We start from the raw sequence: 15,056 nt of genomic DNA on the forward strand, positions 1-15,056 counted from the left end.
AGCAAAATTCCAACTTTAGTGGGGACAGGATTCACCAAATCCCTATTATGCAGAATACTAATCCTTATCCAGGCCTACTCCTTTCCTTGAATATGCGTCTCATCCATTTTAGATGCTCTGAGGAAATAAGTGTCATGGAGATTTGAGCCCCTTCAGTGTGTACACCAGGTAGATATGCAGATAGCTCTCTCTGGGAGTTACACGTACTCAGATGTCAGGATTTTATAAGGAGTCCTTTTTCTGAGCTGAGCTAGTAGAGAATTAAGAATAAATAGTGTAAAAACCTTCCTGTAAACAAAGCTTTGAATCTAACTGTGATGTTTCCTGTGACTATTTTTATTATCTCACATAGGGGGGATGGGAGCACATTACAGTCAGAGGAAATGCAACTGAAGCTCCTAAGGCTGCTTTCCATGAGACCTCGGAAGAGCATTCAGCAAAATCACCGGATCTAGACTCTGAGGAGAATGGAGGAAAAGGAGACCATTTCAAAACCACCTTGATGGTTAATGAAGGGCAGGAACTAGACAGAAATGCTGTTAACTGTTAGTATGTGCTGTTCTCTGTACACTGGCGGCTGCTTGTTTTCCAAGTAATTTAAAGGAAAACAAGCTGTAGGACACACCCAACTAAATCAATTTCTGCTCAGAAAAAATAGCCTTCTGATAATACTAAGGCATTTTATAGAACTGGAATTTGCAATATGGGTATTTTAATATTTATTCTTACACTCCTAAATTAAGTAAGTAAGGCTTGATAGAACTGACAATTTTGTCAAGAGAGACAAGGGACTGTTTGGAGCCCTGACCCCTATATACAGCTGCTACACAAACTGTGAATGTGAATCTTTGCAGATGCTCATTTATTTTTCGGTAGAAGTCTTTAATTCCCTTCCCCTACATCTCTTAACACTCACTCCTTTCATCCACCACTCCCCAGTTCTAGGATTGCTCATCTTTGGGCAGGGAGGAGGATTAAGAATTGTATTAGTCTATAATTGATTTACAGAGGGCTCTAGTCATTGCACTGCAGGGTAAAATCTAGAGTCCTGATCCTGCAAACACTTATGCACATGCTTAACTTGGCTCATTGATGTCAATGGGACAACAACGCTACCCTCGCACTGAGCGGGGCTTACTTGCATCAGTAACATTTCACATGTGCATAAGTGTTTGCAGAGTTGGGGCTGAGGGAGTAAACGTTACTAGGGGCCAATTTCTGGCACCTGTTCTCATACTGAGTAGCATCTTATTCTGCAGGTAGTCCCATTGGTGTCAGCAGCACTCTTGTGGAAGACAGTCCTACTCCATCAGCAAAGATGGAATCATCTGGCCTTATGGTTCTCAGATACAGAGTGGATACATCATCTTGTTAGCCTCTATTCAGCGCATGCTTCAGCCGCTCACAAATCATGCTTTGTCCAAGTCTCTTCTAGCAAGAGACTGGAAAAGGTCTGAGGCTAATTCCGACTTCATGCTGGTAGAGATCCACTGTCGCTCCCGTGAAGTCACTGTAGACTAGCATGCACTCAGAATGGGGCTCTGCTGTTGGTTTATACTAAGTGATCTGTGCTGAATGTAGTCCTGGCTCTTCTAGTGAGTTAACACCTTAGTGTACATTATTCCTCAGTGATGTTCGAGTTCTGCCCTGCTTTAGAAGTTTAGTTAATCAATCAATCATAGATGCTCCTCTGAAGTTCTTATTTGAAAGCCCAATGCTGCGTGGTGCCAGTCACTTCTGGAAAGGTGCTGAGCACTCCCCTCATGTTGGTTTCAGGAAGGCACACTGCACCTTACGGTTCAGGATTTATCCCTTGTAGTTCAGAGGTTTTCCCTAAAGGACTGATCTTGCACAGTTAAACTCAGTGAGTGTGTTGAGAGCAGGCTCAGACCCGGAGTTTCTCAGTGGCAGCAGTGCGAGTTTACAGTCTGTTTCCCTATATTGTGTATGATTGCATAGGGAGTTATTTTTATATAACTTGAATAGCAGTGTGGCATGGTCTACTGTACTGTATTTGTAGAAGTAACTGTTGCATGTATTTAAAATATATATTTGATATTTTAATGTAAAGAGACACTGTTTAAGTCCAAACGTGGGAGCAGTTCTTAAAGATGCTGCACTGTCTAATCTACTGACCTTTCCAATATGTGATTATAGTTTGATTTTTTTACATCTGTGGTATTTCAGGCATCAGTGACATTATTTGCACTCATTCCTATAAATACGAGGTTACACACAGTTCTCAAAGTTTCAGAGCAGTTGTTCCAGATAAACAGTCAATCACTTCACCACATGTACTCAGATTACTGTTAGGTTTGCTTTTTCTCTGCACTTCATAAGAAGGTCAAATGATATTTTCCTTTTGTTTACATCTTAAATGCAAGAGTTACACAATACCAACCGAGTCAGTAAAATATACACTAAAGTAATCATGCATTTTCTTTTTTTCCTTCCTCCCCTCCCGCCCTGCCAACACCATTTTGTCTACTGGACAACAAAAAACTGTTTAAGTGAACATATGCAAAAATATAAAACATCCATGTATCTGAGCACCAAATCTCTGCTCACCCAATGTGATCTGAGTAGAAAGTGACAGAATTAAAAATGTAGGTTAGCCCTATAGTTGTGGGGTAACTTTTACTGAATGTTGATTGAAGGTTGAAAGGGATTTGGAAAAATAGTTAATCTGTCAGAGGAAAAAAAGCTCCTGTTGTGAAATCCCCTCTAACTTTCCAAGAGAAAGTCTCATCACTACCCACCATTTTGAAACTAGGGTTAGCTACTTTCCTTAAGCTACAATGCTAACACTACTGGAAGAAATACTGTCAAACCCTAGCAATTTTGTTCAGTCAAAAGCAGGTCCTAGCTGACACAGTAGGGCAGTATTTACAAAGAGAAGGTGTACTCTTCATATCTGATCTCTGCACCACTCGCTACCTGATACTGCATTTACTGTTAAATGTTCGGCAGTTGTGTTCGCCAAATATTTTAATCACTTGTAATAATGCCTCTTTATTTGCGCTAAGTATTTGAATACAGCCACTGAGATGCTAGGACGGCCAAAATGCTGTCTGTCATGTCCCTACCCCCACCCACCCAGCCCCTCCCAAAAAAATAAGAGTACAGGAGAGGACTGGACTTTCAAGCCCACAGAATGCTGCTGTGGAAATGTATTAGTCACTACAATGAGAATCTTACTCCTGCAAACTTTATTAGATTCCCTTAATGTTTGTCACTCAATATTACAGTAATGAATGTAATAGAAGTATCTAGATAGAGTGCTCTGCTGAATCAGGGCCTATATAAACAGTCGTCAAGAGAGCTATTAAGAAATGGGACCAGGGTCCACCAGAATGTAACTGTCTAGCAAGAAAGCTAGAGAGCCAGGTACATGACATCACCCTTTGTTGTCTTCCACGGCCTGGCTAGTACACAGAGTTGTCTATCTGGACCACAAACCCAGGAACTACGGTAACTCCACCCATATAAGACGCCTTTTACATGACATCTGAACTTGAATTGTAAGTTTGTGCTTGCATAACTCTTCCCTTGTGTGTTTAAAGGGGATTAGACTCTCTCTGAGCAGCTCAAGTTCTCTTACTTCCTCAAAATAATGTTAACACTAAAGGCAGCTTTGTTCTGCAGTTTAGCACGTGTGGCCTGGTCTTCATAAGAGATGCAAATAGAATAACGTTTCAGAAGGAGTAAAAACAGCTCTGTTTGAAAGGTAGCGAGTTGGGTCCATTGCTCCCCTGGCCACAAAGAATCCTACCATAGGGGACTCACCAATAAAAGCTGGACACAGACCCCTTAAAGAGTTCCTCCCTGATCATTACAGCAGAAGGGCAGGATTTAGCCCCTTTCCTCCATGGCAAGGGCCAGTAGGAGTCACCCATAAATCCAGTGGATCCCTGGGAGGCTGAGACACTCCACAAGCAGGCTTTGAGCCTATGCCCCAGTGGTTCTGGCCACTGCCCTTAACAGCCATGCTACTAGGGCCTCCACCCAGCTATAGCTGCCTCCAGGATCCCTACAGCAGGTGGGACTCTGCAGAGCAGGTAATACGGCCCCAGAATGTGTGCTGGGCCCAGAGATGATGATATGCAACTCCTCCTGCACCTCCCCCTTTCATTTATTTAAAACCTAGTTACATTGTACAAAAAACTAGCTGCCCCACAGCCACAGGAACAAAAGGAAGCCATGTTACTCCTGTCACACATGTCAACATTTACTCAAATAATCCACTGTTTACCTTGCAATTAAAGTGTATAAAAATGTCTGACTTTCATTAGTCTTTCCAGTTTGGCAGCTGCCCAGCTGCTGCAGCCATTTTCCTCCTGAGCCAGCTTTCTCCGCCTACCACAGGGGTCACTAGAATTCAGGGGGGGGACGGGGACAAAATCCTGAACAGGTTGATCTGTGCTGCTACATATTGGAAGGATTTGCTAAAATGGGCTGTACCTTAGAAGCACTTGTCATGTCAGCAGATGAGAGCCCTCAGCCCAATGCACTGTGTGCCAGTGGTCAGCTAGCACGTCTGCTTGCAACAATGACTTTAAATGCCAGCCCCACAGAGAACTGGGCTTTAAATACCCAAAGAGCAGGAAGGGTCTCACGTTATTTAGACTTGTCGCAGGGTACTCACCACAAGTGGCGCCGCCTCCTGGCTGCTCTGGGGAATAGCTTTCTTCCAGGTCCGACACCTCATCTTGTAGGCTTTCAACCCATTGTCCACGCTCTTACGTTGCATCCCCTCATTCACGGCAGGGGGTGCAGTTTCCTCTTTGCGACTCAGCCCTCCAGCCAGGTCATTCTGCAGTTTCCTCTTCTGGGGTATAGCGTCTCATTGGACCCCCTGGCCAGGCAACGCCACACCTCACTGGCTGGTAGGGGGAACCCAGAGCCACACACTGCTCCAGGTTCCAGCTCAAGGATTCTACAACACACAGCCAAGGTATGCTCAGTCCCCACCCTTGCTGCTCTCTCCCTGGGCTGCTTCCTACTCCACCTCCCACAGACTTATTTTATCTACCCTTCTCTCTTCTGGGTATGCCCTTCCCTCAGGGCCAGGCTCCCAGGGGTTCTACTCTGTCCCTGGTCACCCACCTCCCTTCGCTAATGCACAGAGGAGGATGGTGGCAGACTTCCTCACAAGAACCATTTCTGTTGCCAGCTGCCTGGCTTTATACTAGCCCAGCCTACAGCTGCTCAGCTGAGCTTCATCTTCTGCTCAGGGGTTGCTTCTACAACCTAATCCTTTCATGTGTGGCCTGTCACACTAACTGGCTCTTTCTTTAACCCTTTTGGAGCTGGTGTGGGTGGACATCCATCATGCTTCTGCTTATGGAAGTCCAGCAGTTCTGGGCTTTATTACCCAAAAATCTGTTGCTAGGAGAGCTACATATGCTGTGCCATACCACAGAACCATCAAGTCTGCACTACCACCAAGTTGCCAACCTGCCAGGAACTAAAACTTAAAGGTTATGTCATGTAATGAACCCTCCAGGAATACATCCAAGAAGGGGAGCACAAACCTTTGGAGTGATAGCCTGAAATCAATGGGAGTTTTGCCACTGACTTCACTGGGGCCAGGATTTCACCCCTGCTTTACAAAGGGTGAGGATGCATAAATGCAACATAGTCCCTGAAGGGCACCTGTTATCTAGGAGGACATGGTTTTTTTTTTTAAGGCAGTTGCTCTCGCTGGGGCAAATCCTTTATCAAAAGTGAGTATCAGCTGGTCTGCCACCTCTTTGAGGAGTCTGACTCACTGCCTAGAGGCCTCATCTATGGGGACTGCCCACGCACAAGAGGTGCCCTCTACTGATTAAAGTCCATAGCTTGCCTTCAAGGCTGCAGGCTCCCCCATTTCCACATGCTTATGGGCTGCGGGCGGGCTCCTTTCCTTCTGCTTCATCAAGTAAAAACACATGAAAACTCCTCAACACCTAGCAGATTTCCTCCTTAGGAATCTGCTACTGCTATAGAGTGGAGGGAGTTTTGCTCACTGAGGCCTGCTCTGCCCAGCAGTAGATCAGAGAAGTGAGCAGTTAAAACTTAATAAATAATCTCTTCCCATTTGCCTACAAAAAGAGAGAGAGCACGTGACAGAAAACGCCTTGATCAGACGATGTCATCCATTTCCCCCGGCCCAGTAGAATGCTGTACTAAGCTAAACTAGAGGTATTACAGGAACTCGGGGGCACTGCACAATGCAAGATACTAGCTTAGGTGGCTCATCAGCCATTCAAATCCCTGCGAGGGAGAGATTAGTTCAAAACTCCTCTCACTAAGTAATGGTTTTTTGGGCATGGACAAAAATATGCTGTGGCAACTACAACCGTTTTAAGCGTGTAAAAACAAATTAGTCGCTGGGAAGAGCTCAGGGGGAGGGAGGGAGGGAGGATGCATTATCCACCCCCTGCAGGTAAGAGAGCAGAGTGTGTGAAATGCAACATTCATTGGTCCCCATCCTACCTGCAGGTAGCTACAGCACAAAATGGAAACTTGTCTCTCTCACAAGCCTGTCTGTGACATTTTTCACTGTGTTCCAGATAAAAACATCATCATACTTCTGGTCCTGCCAGAGTGGAACAAACATCATGTTACAAGGTATTAATGGCCAAAGTCTCTCCACGCTGAACCAAGCATCAGAGCAGGGAGAACTCATAGTGTATGTCTACATTGCAATAAAAATCCCACAGCACCAACTCTCAGAGACCGTCAGCTAACTGGCTCTGGGCTTGGGCTGTAGGGCTAATAATAGCTGTGTAGACATTTGGGCTCAGGCTGGAGCCCAGCTCTGAGACTTCGTGAGCGGGGAGGGTCCCAAAGCAGAAGCTCCAGCTCCAGCCTGCACATCTATACTGCTCTTTTTAGCCCCAGCTCCACCAGCTTGTCAGCTGACTCAGGCCAGCCATTGCCCTGCCACGAGTCTTTTATAGCAGTGTAGACACACTCAGAAGGGTCAGAATGGCTTCCTGTTGAATACAGCGCACCTGGGGCTGCAGGAGTTCTTCACACAATGCACAGTCAACCTGTGGAACTCTTTGCCAGGGGATGTCGTGAAGAACAAAACTATAACTGGGTTCAAAAAAGAACTAGATAAGTTCCTGGGGAAGTCCATCAATGGCTATCAGCCAGGATGGGTAGAGATATACCACCATACTCTGAGCTTCCCTAGCTGCTGTTTGCCAGAACCTGGGAGTGGATGACAGGATGGATCATTCCACGATTGCCAGTTCTATTCATTCCCTCTGAAGCATCTGGCATTGGCCACTGTCGGCAGACAGGACACTGGGCTAGATGCATGATTGGTCTAACCCAGTATAGTCATTCTTATGTTCTATGGGTCTCTGCAGTTGTTCTCTTCACACACACCCTGCAAAGGATCCACCACTATCTCGCTCACTCATCCACCAGCCTGCTTCCCCCTTGCACATCCCTGCTCTGTGGGCACAAAGGTAGGGCCTATGAAGCTACATCCTGTGCCTGCATGAGCACCCTAAATCCTGCCCTTACCCTCTCTGCAGCAGAACCACAATAGTGCTAACGTCAGCACTCTCTGGCCAAGGGTGCGGACAGTAGTGATTTACGCCATACCTGCAACATTTCCAAACAAAGAGACATTAGCTCATTTTGGAGGCGGGGGGGGGGGGGTAAGGGGGCGGTCGGGGCAATATGAGAAATGGGAGTTTTTATTTCAACATTTTAAAAAAAGAAGCTTCTTTTCTTGTTTCAAGATCTCCTGTTTCATTTATTGTATTTTCTAGTACCAAGCCCCGTGCTAGCCCAGAATGAATTCTAAACGATTACAACGCAGGCTTTATTAGCAGAGTCCATTTTAAATGCACAAATTATCATTGTCCAACTTGTAAATATACAAAACATTTGTTCTGTAATCACAGCTTTTTTGCAAAGATCACAAGTGAATTAACTATATTACAATAGCACCCAAAGGGTCCAAATGGGACTGGAGCCCCACTGGACTGGGTACTGTACAACCACAGCCAGAGACAAGCTCCTGCCCAGAAGAGCTGATAGTCTAACAAATCAGTTAATGTTCATGTTAAAAGGCACTTTCAAAGATATATACTGCAACCAGGATCACAATAATTATTGTGCATTTTACATGTAGTTGCATGACTCCAATTTAGGAACATGATCCAAAGCCCAGTGAAGTGAATTGAAACCTTTGCATTTACTTCAATGAGTTTAGGGCATTTAAGGTCTGGTCCAAGGCAATTTTGTTAGGTAGAATTCATACTTGTTCGGTCACACTAATCAGGCTACTCAAAATACATTTCTATTGTCATAAACTTTGTTCCTCCCCTTGAATAGCAGGATATTTAAGAATTCAGGGGAAAAATCCAGGTAATTGTGGTTAAAGAAATTAGTACTGTTATCCAAACTTCAAGTCAGTTAGATATGTCCCTCCAGTACTTTCCAAATACTGTACAGGGACCATAAGTGCCATTGTTTCTGCACCAAGATTCCCCATTACATAGTGTCACTTCTGGAGGAATAGAAGTTACAGGCAGGATTTTCAATAATGACTAGTGATTTAGGGCATTGTTGTAATTTTTATAAAGTGCAGAGCACTCACCCACTGAAAAATATTTTGTTTATAAAGCCCCACCTGCAAAAGCAATCTGGGTGTTGAACAATCAAACAACTTTTTCATTACAAATTAAAAGCAAACCCCAATCCCAAGGAAATTACAAACAAAGCAGGTAAACAAAAAATCTTTAAGAGCAGGTAAGGTGTCTCAAATTGGGCAACCAGAATTGCTATTCTCTTTGAAAAGCTTGACCTACAATTTAGGATAATTTCAACAAGAACTATGAGATCAAGTCACTAAACATTTGTCTGTCCAAGACAAACAAGCAAACAAACAAACAAAAAACCCACCAGGAAGAAATAGCCCCTTACTCCTCCAAATGCTGAAATATACAGGAATATGGGGAAAGGAGCGAATGAGGCCAGTAGCTAACTTTAGCTGCCTTGTCTGAAGCTGTGAATTTGTGTGGAGTATTTTTTTAGCTGTTCATCATGTTCATCATCCCCATGTTGCTGTTGGTAATGCTGGTACAGTTTGGACTCACTGGCTACCTCAGTTCCTTCTACAGTTGGAAGGTGCCCACTGGACATCTGGAGTATGGTGGAAGTCAGTGATTTAATATAGTTTTTGGCTAGTGTGAGAGTCTCAATTTTGGAAAGTTTATTCTCAGCTCTCACATGAGGGATGACTTCCCGCAAGGCCTGGAATGCATTATTGAGCTTGTGCATCCTCTGCCTCTCCCGTTCATTGCTTTCCAGTCGCCTCAAGTGTCTGTCTTTGTTGTTCCAAGTATGTTTGGCTTTGACAGTACCCGTCTGGCTGATCTCATTGTTTCCACCATTTCTCCTTTCTTTGCGTTGCAAACATTTCACTGGATCCTCTTTGCTCAAAGTTGTCTCCTCAAGAAAGGCTTCTTTGTCAACAGCAAGCCTATGCTTCATTCTTTTCCTTTTGGTCTTCATGTTTCACTAGGTGATGGGAAAACGTCACCCAGCCTGTTCTCCCATTAAATTAATCTTCTGGTTCTAGCCGTCAACGTGCTGTAAAAACATAACACCAACATCTTCAGCTGTTGTTACATCTCATACTGAATAAATGGAAAGTCGTTCTGCTGTTTCACTTTGTACCAGCATGTACCTGTACAAGACCATGAAACTGCCAGCTGGATCTTTTATTCATTAGTCTATGTTTTAGTGATTGTTAATGTTGTCGGCCCATTTGGCCTCTGTGGGTGGAAGTGGGGCCCTGAAAGGATCCCTCCACAGAGCTCTACAATGGCCTCTTCTTCAATTAGAGGAGAGGGGCCACAGAGGCCAACTAAATCAGACAAATGAGACAATTGGAGACTGAAATCCAAAGCATTATGAGCAAATTTTGTACAGGTTCCTTCCCTCTTCTGTTCACACCCCTCCCTCCCGTCCCACTAACATGCCAGAATCAAGGTGCAAATACACTCCCACCCTCTGTGGTTCAGAGGATCTACTCCAGGTTCATTCAGTCCTTGCCCTCTCTGCTGAGAATGCCTACACACATGCTAAAACTGGAGCCAAATTAGTGTTTGTGATGTTGGTTCCTGTCCACTAGAGCCTGGTGGCTTTCAGTCCAGTTTCATTTCACATATGCCACAGACCAGCTGAAATGACTACAGTGTGACAGTGCTGATAACCACAGTGTAAGGCATTCAATGGATGTTGGAAACACTTGGCCAAGTTCTCCTCTTGGCTACAATGGTACGATAGCACTAGTTTAAGTGAGAGAAGAATTTGGTCCATCATGAGCAACTAAAAGCAGAACTATATTAAAAAAATTGACTGCAAACATTGATGAGCTAAGTCAGCTCCCTTAAGTAAGAACTGAAGGAACACAAGAAAAGGATTTAAAGGCTGGACTGAGATGCAGTGTTTCCAGTTTAGAGAGTTCAACAGTGAAAAGAAGTCTCTGGTGTGAGCAAACCAGAAAGTAAGCAGCATGATAGGAGCATGACTGTCAGTTATGGTTATAAACCCCTTTTCTTCCCAGTTCCTGGCACCCATTCCTTATAAGTTGTATCATATTCATGCCCACTGAACATCACGCACGCTGAGGAAGACTAGAACCCTGGGTATTCAGCTCCAAATAAGACAAGTCTCTTCTACTGGAGCTAAAAGAAAACACTTCTCGTGGGAGTAGGAGGTTCTGTTTGTGGGCAGCAGCACACACATCGCAAAGCCAGTACATTATGCTGTCCCCATTTAAATGCCACTCCTTTCTCTCCTCCCCCCACCCTTTCTCTGGGTACTGCTCTCTCACTTCCCTCTGGCTGCTCTCCCAACTTCCCTATATGCCTCCCCACCTTCTCTGTGTCATCCAGACACAAAATTTAGGACCAACTAACTCAAATTTGTATTAATTCCTCGTTTGCAAAAGGCCCATTAGTTTCACAAGTCAATGCCCGCCTACTTTTCCTGTCTTTCGCCTTTAGTCTCGCCTTTAAAATGCCGGCTGCATCAGTTGTGTCCACGACTGGCGGACAGCTCGGACTGCTCCTCCTCATTGATGGTCTTCCCAGCTCTCGTCCACTCACAGCACTTTGCTATTTTGAACTGCTGCCTTTAGTGAAGGAAGGCGGGCTGTTATCTACGCCCAGATAACACTTTGCTACACCCAGGCAAACAAAGGTGACTATGACACTGTAGCACTGCTGAGGGGCAGAGATGGGAGCAGAGTGACTAGTGAAAGCTCCGGTATGGTGCAGTAGCAGCAGAGCTCCTGCTGCACCATGAAGACTGGCTTGCTGGCAGCTGTACCTCCTCCTGCACTGATCACAGCAGTGGGGGTGGGGGTTGGGTTGCAGCCTCTCTTCCTTCACCAGCTAATGGCAGGGGTACAGCTGTTTCCACACCCACTATAACAGCAACTTCTACACCTCCCAAGTCAATACTCCAGCTAACGCTGTCACATGGCAGAGTCTGTTTTTCCTGGGCCACAGGACAGATCACCCGCACAGGTGCTGCAATGCCCCTTCCTCCCATGCTGATGAGCCATAGGACAATGATGAGGCAGCAGCATCACCCCCCACACCCCACCTCCAATCGGTGCCAATGCTTAGTACAATGGCAGCCATCTGGCAGCGTCCCCTCCTCTTGGGCTGATGACTGGTGTTAACAGGGGGGTGTCCGTTTACTCCCCAGATGTCCCCATTTCGTTCCAGTCTTCGAAGGTCTAGTCTTCGCAAATATTTATGATGTACTGGGATGTGAGTGGCTGGAGAGCTGGACTGCTGTTAGACAGGCCACAGAGCTTAGCTCCCTTCCAGGAAGGAGAAGAGGGGTGCACCCCCTCCCCGCCACATCACCCCCTGTTGCAGCAGAGAGTAAAACTGATTGAGGGTGCTGGGAAAACTGCCATCACTGTCTCCACCTAGGAGAGTCCTCAGCTGCTCCTTTCTCCCTGTTCCCTGTTCCAGGTGCACTGTGCCAGGTCCGCTGGCACTTCTTTGGGTTCATACCTCACGACAGGAGAGGGACTCAAGTTTCCCAGCAGAGTTTCCCAAGCTCACTTCACAAAGTGGTTTAGTCAGGGGGCCGCCAGCCCAAGCCCGCCCGGGCAGCAAGACAAGATGGCACATCAGGTTTTACCCACCAGCCCCACACCACGCTGCCTGAGAGTCATGGGGGCCTAAGGAAAACAGCAGGGGGCAGGGCTGCCATGGGGAAAAGCAGAACCAAAACCAGGCCAGAAGAAACCTCGGCGTCTCCCTCTTTGTAGGGGAGCGAGGGCAAAACAGAAGTAGGAGGTAGCAGTGCGGGTAGGCACCAAGGAGAGCAGCCAAGTCCCTGCCTACAGCGCGGAGAGCACGAAGCTCTGCCGCTGGGAAAGCGACCTGCTGCTCCGTGACAGACGTGCACCTTCCCCGCTCCGCTGGCGCTGGCAGTCAGCAGAGGCAAGGGGGGCAGCTTCTAGGTCCAGGAGACGAGGGATGTGGCGGATTCAGGAAAGCAGGGCGCGAGGCAGAACCAGCGGACGAAGGGCAGCAGGCGATGACAGGGCAGGGAAAGTGGTTTGGGGGAAGGGCAGGGAATGAGGCGCTTTTAAACTGGGACAGGTCTGCTTTCAAATGCAGCCACCCACCCCAGACCCCTCCGCCAGCCGGCTGAGAAATGCCCTCCCCTCCCCCCCCAGCGTGACCGGCCGGGCTGCTCGCTACCTGCGGGGGAGACCGGGAGGCAGCGACCTGGGGGGAGTCTGGAGTCAGCCCGGGAGCCCGGGCAGTGCGGGCAGGGGCAGGCGGGTTGAGGGGAGGCGAGGAGGGTGGCGGGGCAGCGCGGGCAGGAGAGAGAAGGTGGAAGGCGCACGGGAGAGCGCGCGGATCAAGGACCGGCGACGGGGAGGTGTGAGGGCGCCCCAGGGGAGGGCTGGGAAGGGCTCCGGGCTCCCGCGGGGAGCAGCGGGGCTGGGGAGGTCGGTGCCACGGCCGCCCCCCGGACCCTAGCGCCGGGGGCCTGGTCCGTGCCCGGCTCGCGTACCTGGCCGCCGGCGTGGAGGGGCGGGACGCCGGCCGAGCAGCCGCTTGCAGCGCGTCAGGTGGCGGGGCTCGCCGGGCGCCTGTGACTGACCGAGCGAGCGGCCGCAGCCTGGCGGGCCGGGGCTGGGACACGTCGCTTTAGTGGCGGAGCCAGCGGGAGGCGGAGCCTGGCCGCAGCCCAGCGCTGGATGGGGGGCTGAGGCGCCCCGGGTCGACGGCTGGCAGCGCGGCGGCTCCGCCGGCCGGGGCGGGGGGGAGGAGGGGGTGTGTGTGTGTCAGAGCGGCTCTTGGAGCGGCGGCAGGGCGCGGTGCACGTGGGCCCGTCTGGCGCGGGCCCTGCAGCGCGCGCACCGGACAGCAGGCGGCGTGGGGCGGCCCCCGCCGAGCCTGAGCGCGGATCGGGGGTGACCCAGCGCCTGAGCGCCGCGTATTGTCTGTCTTCTCGGCCTGGGAAATGACCCCATTAAAGGTACCGCCGTCGGTTTTGCAACATGGAGTGTGGCAGGTCCGGGGGTGCAAAGACCCGCTGAGGCCAGAGCTGCAGCTTTACACCAGGCCCCGGCCCCGAGAGCTGACTCCGGCCACCCCTCGCATCCAGCCCCCGCTCCCTCCCCGCGCTTTCTGGCTGTCGGGGGCCGAAAGTAGGTGAGCTTTTAAAAAAAGTTAGGTAGGACTGCTCTGGTCTCTCTCTTTTTTTTAAATTGAAGGCACTGCCACACACGTGCACCTCGCACGTCAGCCGCCTTTGAAGCAGGTGGGCTCGACAGCAGAGACTGAAAGGAAAAGAAAAGACATGGTGAGAATGAAGGGCTCTGATCTCTTTTTTTTTGTGCATGGGGGCACAAGGTTAATTTGCTCCTGTGTCTAGGATAAGGGGCCTGGAAAGAGCAGTGGTCACATTAATGTGTCTTGCATTCTCCCAAACAAACAGCTACCAGCTCCTACTAGCAATCTATTCGTGGTTAGCTGCTAACTGCATGGCTAACTGCAGCATTACTTCTGTTCCAAACAGTTTTCCAGCCTTTTCTAAAATCCATCGGTATAGTTAAATCAACCCTGAAGATTGGCATGAGGCCAGAATGTTTATGGTGTAAACTCAGTCAAGGAGATAAAGGCTTCCCACCACTGATCTTTTTGCAACAATTTATAAAGAAGACGTAATTTTAGAGAGTTAGGAACAAAACCGGATGGTATCCCTGGGACAGTCATCTCTCTGGAGTGCCCTGGTGCAGCCTAGTGTCCAACACCAAGAACATGGTCCAACATTTAGAAATGTAAAAATTACTGATCTTTGGCTCTGCAGAACAAGCTCATGGCACTCCTTTGCATTTAATGAAGGAGGCATAGGCTGCAAAAAGGCAAGAGGATCTTATAAGGCAGTGAACTGGGTGGTGTTGAACAGAGGTTAAATTTCCACAATGCCATGAGGAAGGAGAGATTGTCTGAGACAACATTAAAGGACTTCTTGATCACGGTAGTCAACTTGTTGCAACTGTCAGCATGCAGACCTCATAAGGACACCAGGGAGATGGACTGACTACAAACGGCTACATTTTTAAGTTACAAAATGACTGGCAAAGCTATTGTTTTTAACATTGCTACAGCAGACAAGTTTGCAAACAAATACTTTGTGCTTATCCTGCCCTTAATGTTTGTGCTTTACAAACATTAAACTTTAGTGATCTGTGAGTAGAGAAGCACTATCCCCAATTTACAGATGGGAAAACTGAGGCATATAGAATTTTTGGCCCATATTTTCAGAAGTAGCTTTTAACTTTTTATGGCTAACTTGGGACATCTAAAATCTCATTTGCAGAAGTGATGACTGCTCAACTACAGTTTAAGTCAAAGAAGAAAGGCAAGTGTTCAGCACTATGAAAGTCAGGAAGTAAGTGCCCCTAAATTGGGCACCTAAAGTCTAAAGCATTGAAAATTAAAGGCCATTTTTGGAAGCCTGGGTCCTTTTTGACTTGCTCCAAAGTTGCACAAGAA

General features: G+C 47.8%; 2 protein-coding genes across 2 annotated transcripts in view; one reads left to right on the top strand and one right to left on the bottom strand.

Annotated features, from left to right (window-relative positions):
• TECPR1 (tectonin beta-propeller repeat containing 1) overlaps positions 1-2,756 on the top strand; it is a 32,801-nt gene extending 30,045 nt beyond the window's left edge. Inside the window, exon 24 of the mRNA XM_067550936.1 lies at positions 353-2,756. Within this exon, the coding sequence (XP_067407037.1) occupies positions 353-550 (198 nt within the window). The 3' untranslated portion in view covers positions 551-2,756. The remainder of the gene's footprint in view (positions 1-352) is intronic.
• Positions 2,757-8,185: 5,429 nt separating this feature from the next.
• On the bottom strand, positions 8,186-9,613 carry BHLHA15 (basic helix-loop-helix family member a15). The gene has a single exon (XM_067551482.1). The coding sequence runs from the start codon at positions 9,520-9,522 to the stop codon at positions 8,995-8,997; it is 528 nt and encodes a 175-aa protein (XP_067407583.1). The 5' UTR covers positions 9,523-9,613; the 3' UTR covers positions 8,186-8,994.
• Positions 9,614-15,056: the final 5,443 nt, after the last annotated feature.

The sequence above is a fragment of the Emydura macquarii genome, unplaced genomic scaffold, assembly GCF_026122565.2.
Source record: "Emydura macquarii macquarii isolate MOO-44397 ecotype Brisbane River unplaced genomic scaffold, CSIRO-AGI_Emac_v2 contig_1348, whole genome shotgun sequence".
Taxonomy (NCBI): Eukaryota; Metazoa; Chordata; order Testudines; family Chelidae; genus Emydura; species Emydura macquarii.